Source organism: Lycium ferocissimum, chromosome 9 (assembly GCF_029784015.1).
Source record: "Lycium ferocissimum isolate CSIRO_LF1 chromosome 9, AGI_CSIRO_Lferr_CH_V1, whole genome shotgun sequence".
NCBI lineage: Eukaryota > Viridiplantae > Streptophyta > Magnoliopsida > Solanales > Solanaceae > Lycium > Lycium ferocissimum.
In genome coordinates, this window is record NC_081350.1 from 22022828 (window position 1) to 22028692 (window position 5865).

Below are 5865 nucleotides of genomic sequence, written 5' to 3' on the forward strand. Positions count from 1 at the left end.
CACTCACGGCTTGCCATTTTTGCCAGTCGTTGACTAGGCCATGGCATTTGGTTCCTTCAAGCCTGCCGCCACTGCATCATCAAACGACTTTTGGAACTGCATAAAGACAAGGCAAATCTAATTATAAAACGAGAACCAACACACAGAAACAATTTGAGACGCTAATCAGAGATTCAAATGAATCAATAATCTTACCAAAAATCCCAATGATCTAGCTTTTTTCTAATGGTTACAAGTATCCATGAACCATCCACAATCATAGCAAATATAAGCCTTGGTAATTAGCAAGTAATTAAGAAAATGATTAGTAAAGGAAAAATGTAAACAAATATAAAGAAAATGATTAGTAAAGCAATTCAAAGTTAAAAACAACTCAATTGATTTACCGATCGAAAAGGCATGAAAACGAGGAACGAGAACTCACAAATCAGATAAATCTTCAAAGCTTCGGATTCTAGATGAATCCATTAATGTTATAAGAAGTGAACATTCTTACATCTGTCATTGGACCCCCTGCTAAGAACTCCAAATCAGTAGAGATTGTATTTGCTATATCCGGATTCATAATCTATTATTTTGGTCAAATATTCAAAATTCAGACAAGAAACTTAATTAAGAATACACAAACATTTTACTACCATTTGCTTTATACACAAATATAAAGCAATAACCAAATAATACTAGCAGATTCCTTGGTTATAGCTAATAGAGCTCTGTTAATACAACATCAAATCACCTTCGACAATCCGTAATATCCACGATAATCAAACAATTATTTTAAAAGCGAATTAACAAAGATCAATTTCAAACAAAATTGTTCAAGCAATTCTACAAACAATCTCACTACGAAAAGTTCACTGAAATGGCAGATGCTAAGCTTTATGGCTTCTCATATCAATTGAAATTTGAAAATCGCAGAGTACCTTTATCGAGAGAGGAGAAGAAGGCACTAGAAGCTCGGACAATATCTCAGTAAAATGCAAGGCTAAACGAAAGCAATTTCTTCGAAACCAACGAACTTACATGCGAAAATGAAACACAAAATCAGTGATTTACATACAAAGCTTATCATCACTGATAAAAAGCTATATTCTGCAAGAAAAAATATGCAGAAAAACTCTGAAAAAGCACAATTATGTTGAAAAATCTGCAGGATAAAGCTATATTCCTGAAGAAAAAATCCACATGCAAGATGAAATAAAGTTAAATTACAATTTGTAGAGCAAAATCAAAGAATAAGGAAGAAGAATGCCTTAGATAAGTAGAAACTTGAAGAAATCAGCGATTTTCAACATTGATTTTAGATTTACAACCTTAGATTTTCGAAGAAATCTGAAAATATTTGTGATTTAGGGAAATTTTAGAGAGAGAGAGAGAGAGAGAGAGAGTGGGGAAATTTTAGAGAATTCTGGGTCTGGCCAAAAAATGAGGGAAAGAAATAATAAAAAATGAGGGAAAGTAAATATTTGTGGCGCATTCTCTCTCTCTCTCTGTTTTTTTTTAAGGTTTGGCAGAAGTTATAATAACCCGTAATTAAACCTTCACAAATTCAGCATTTTTTTGTAGTGACATATCGTACATTTAATTTGTTAGTTAATTTGGCACAAACATCATATGAAAGTAAGTTTTTACCCTCTGGAGAGGTAATCCTTCAGCACAAGAAGTTGCTATTATAATAAATAACAATTAAGTTTGATTACACAAGTTATGCTAAGAACATGAAAAATGAAATTTTCGCTCTGGCTCTGGCTCTGATCAACTAGCTAGCACAACTACGGCCAAATCCAATTCTTCCCCCTTCCAAATCATAAAGCACATTGAATCCACGTTGTTGAACGATACCAATAATGCTATTACTATTAGTATTGCTTTCCGTTGTAGCAAAAGCCAAACAATTTACTGAATCATTTTTCTTCCATATAGTTCCACTGTTTGACAAAGTCACATCAATAGTACTCTCTTCTCCAAAATGGAATTTAATCTCTGGTAACACAAATGGTTCGTTTCCCTCTAAGCGATAGCAGGTGTCAAGGAGCTCATCGACATCTTCTAATAATGTATAATTCGACATGGACTGTCTAATAGCATCACTAAGTGCAGAGTATACCACTTGTGGCAATCGAGTGATGATCGTTCCACTGTCTATAATTGTACCTCCATATGTAAATTCTGTCGATGAGACATCGGGTTTGTTTCCATCTACACTTATACCAACTAGGTCAAGATAGTACTTTACTGGATCATCGCCTTTTACCAATGGCGTAAATTGGTTTGAATTACAAGTGTTGGATATATTCCTGGCTTTATCCCCAAAATGTAAATTCCCGTCACGTCTATTTTCTGAGACAAAATAGCTGAACATTTGTATTGATGCATCACTTTGAGATGTCAAAGAGAACTTTCCTTTGCCAAGTCCAAGAATTCCAGCTGCACCAACAAAATTGTCTCCATCGACATTTTCTTGGCCACAACCAAAATTAAAGTTCATTATTCTACCAAGACCATCTATAGTGAGAGTATCACATCCCCAAATACCTTTTGTAAACGAGTTACCAGCATAAAAGACTCTAAAGGGATCTGATATTGTATCTTTGCACAATGATTTTGAAGGATCATACAAAGGATCATTTGATGTGCAACCTTGGATACTAGGTTGGCAACGTACCCAAGTCAAATGGCTACCAGTATCCACGATTAAGTTATAATTTTGTTGTGGTGTGCCAAGACTTATCGTCACAGTAGACCAACCATAATCAGAATCAATTTGATCAAGTCCATTATCATCTGGACTATTACCATAACGTTGGCGATTTAGTTTTTTTATTAATTGAACGATCTCGAGTTTGATTCCTGTTTAGATGTTTGCCAGATGGTGGAGTTTTCGTTTGATTAGCATTTGGAGAGCAAGGTTCAAATCTAGAAACTCTTTCCGACTTATGCGATTCAATTATTGGACCTACATAAAACCATAATAATTTCATAAGCACTAATGCACTATGAAAACAAGTTCATGAATTAGGCAAATATAGCTACAAAGTCAGAATTCAAGTTTCGAAAGAGGGGTGAATAGCAAATAGCTAAAAGTTTGCAGGGTCAAAATTACAAAAGTAAGAAGAGAACATATAATTGGATTACAAAAATGAATAACAATGCATATAAAGTGGCAAACTGTAACTAAAAACTGACCATTTTTTCATTACATTTTAAACGATGGCCGAACATTAATAAGTAGACCAGAAGTTGGTCTTGAGACCGCGCCATTTTTACGATAAAATATTAATTTACCCAAACTTGTGATATCTGGCTGTAGGGGGTGTCAATGATTCGGTTGGATTTTTTCGATTTAATCTTATAAAATAAAAAGTTTACCCTAATTATTCGATCTGTTATAGGTTTATATAGAAACCTACAGTTTTATTAAAACCTACTTATCGGTTCAGTACGATTGGGTTCAGTCAATTGTTGAGAAACCGTTGACACCCCTAGTTTTTGCTCAAACTAATTTATATTAGTGTCACAATCCAAAATTGAAGGGTTATGACAGCACATACGAGCCTAATCCCCACTGAGCGAACCCTCAACTCCATTAAATCATGATACACATATCCACATACTAGTTTAGTGTGCGCGCTTTGCGCATGACCAAAACACGTACCTCATTTGACAATAAACACTATATGAAAGGAAAAAAATAGACTTAGCCACGATTTTCTTCATTAACTTCATTAATGATCAATTGCTAAATTGCTCGGAGCTACTTTTTTTTTGATAATTTGTTACTAATTCGCTGCTAATAATTCAGAAGTTGCAGGCTACTCCAAACCGTGAGAAACATGCAAATGGGAGGACCAATTAAGAATTTACCTGAGCTAGACCTCTGGCAGTTGGGTTTTGACTTCACCTGAGAGTGAGGTGTTGCTGAGAGTGTTTCTCCAACTATAGTCACTACTGTTATGTAATACATCAAAAAGAAACATGTAGGAATATGTTTATACATCCAAGCCATATATGTAGAATGAAACTCAAAACAGATTTTTTTGTTTTCGTTGTATATTCTGCTTCTTGACTCCTTTAATTTGTTTATAGGATCAACCCATTATTCATATTCATATATACTTAAAAAGGAGAACAAGTCAATGCTAGACGACTTCAAGTCTTTCCTGTCCTTTTTTCCTTTTTAATGTTTTTCAGTTTTAGTTGGCTTTAGTGTCACTCGCTATTGACCAATCTTTTATCGATTTCACGGTGGGGACTTCTTTGAAAGATTACTTTAAAAGTTTGAAAGCTATATTATGTACCCCGAAGATATAAGTTCGGGTAGTGCCGTTTCTAGTGTTTTAGTCACCTTTCGATGGCTTCCTTAATTATGTGGGAGGAATTGCCCTGTTGGGTAATGGGAAGTGGGCTAGTCCACCGAAAACGCCCTGCTCATAAGTTCAACTTACGAAATTGTGTTGTGTAATGTTTTAATGGCGTGATACATTTTCTTTAACAATTTTTTCTGTAACTATATTTTTCTCAATCATTTTATTTTATTTTTTTGAATAATTAGCCATGCTAACTTGTGCTCCAGTACTTTTATGTAGTTACGTAAATTGTATTTCAAGAAATTTGAAAAAATTATATTCGAATTCATAATCGAAGTTCGTTATTTTGATCCTCGTGCTCCGAACATCTTCACATAATTGGGACAGAGGGAGTATTAAACCTCAATATATAACTACTTGAATTTAAGTTTTATTTACTGGTTTACTGAAGGAGATATATAAAAACTAGAAAATAAATACTCATAATATTTGTACTGTATAAATTGTCTCCATCAAGTAATGGGCTAGAGAAACTTTAACTCAAACAAAATTGACCACCAGGTCAGTCTACTAGTAATCCAAAATAATAGGGTCTCTTTTGTCTTAAACAAAGTCGATGGAACCAGAATATACGTCTAAATCCTAATTTCGTGGTAGAATTTTGCCCTTTTTGTACCCCCAAAAAAAAAAGGGAAATTTTCCCTTTTTGTACCAAAAAAAACAAAAAGAAGGAAACTTGCCCTTTTACAATGAAAATTTTCACCCCGTGTCCTTTTTGTTGCAAGTCTTTAACATTTTAGTTAGAGATGGCTAAAAACTATTCACCCCCGAATCGTATAGCCATCGTCGGTATATGTTAAGGAGCCGTTTGAATATGATTTGAAAGCGTGACATGAAATCAATGATTTGAAATCATGACGATTTGAAGTTGAAGTTTTGTTTGGACATGCAATTTGGATTTCTCAAGTTTTTTTTTTTTTTTTTTAATAGACATAAAAACACCACAAATTGTAAAAACCATCACAACTTTTCCAATTTTTATACAATCTTACCAAATGAGCAAATCATAGTTCATAACAAAATTAATACGTTACTAGTAAGTACATGCAGTTAGTAAATGGTTGGTAAGAGTAAATTTGTTATAAATGTACCACCAACTTGCAGAATTTTTAACATGTGATATAAATGGTTGGTAAACATGGTATAAACTTATGGGTCAAGTTTTACATTTAAAATAATTAGAAATCATGATTTGTAATCTCAAATCATATTTATAATCTCAAATCATACCTTTTTGGAGAATTTGGGATTTGAAATCATGATATGAAGTTGAAATTTTGTGCAAATTGTATAAACAAGCGCTGATTTGAAATCAAAAGATGAAATCATGATTTCATATCGCATGGACAAACGCTAGGAGCCGTTTGGACATGATTTGAAACCATGAGATATAAATCATGTTTGGATATGCAATTTGGATTTCTTAAGTTGTGTTTTTTCTTATAAACATAAAAAACCCACAAGTTGTGAAAACTATCAAAACTTTCTCAATTCTCAT

At 33.5% G+C, this 5865-nt stretch overlaps 1 protein-coding gene, 1 long non-coding RNA gene and 1 pseudogene across 2 annotated transcripts in view; all 3 read right to left on the bottom strand.

Moving 5' to 3' along the window:
• The window catches only part of LOC132029462 (aspartyl protease family protein At5g10770-like), a 651-nt gene extending 634 nt beyond the window's left edge, over nucleotides 1–17 (bottom strand). The window contains exon 1 of the mRNA XM_059418720.1: nucleotides 8–17. Coding sequence (XP_059274703.1) covers nucleotides 8–17 — 10 coding nt within the window. The remainder of the gene's footprint in view (nucleotides 1–7) is intronic.
• LOC132069306 (uncharacterized) overlaps nucleotides 1–1076 on the bottom strand; it is a 4827-nt gene extending 3751 nt beyond the window's left edge. The window contains exon 1 of the long non-coding RNA XR_009417735.1: nucleotides 924–1076. This is a non-coding gene — a long non-coding RNA (uncharacterized LOC132069306). The remainder of the gene's footprint in view (nucleotides 1–923) is intronic.
• Nucleotides 1077–1690: 614 nt separating this feature from the next.
• LOC132029894 (aspartyl protease family protein At5g10770-like) lies at nucleotides 1691–4530 on the bottom strand (annotated as a pseudogene).
• Between the last annotated feature and the right edge of the window lie 1335 nt (nucleotides 4531–5865).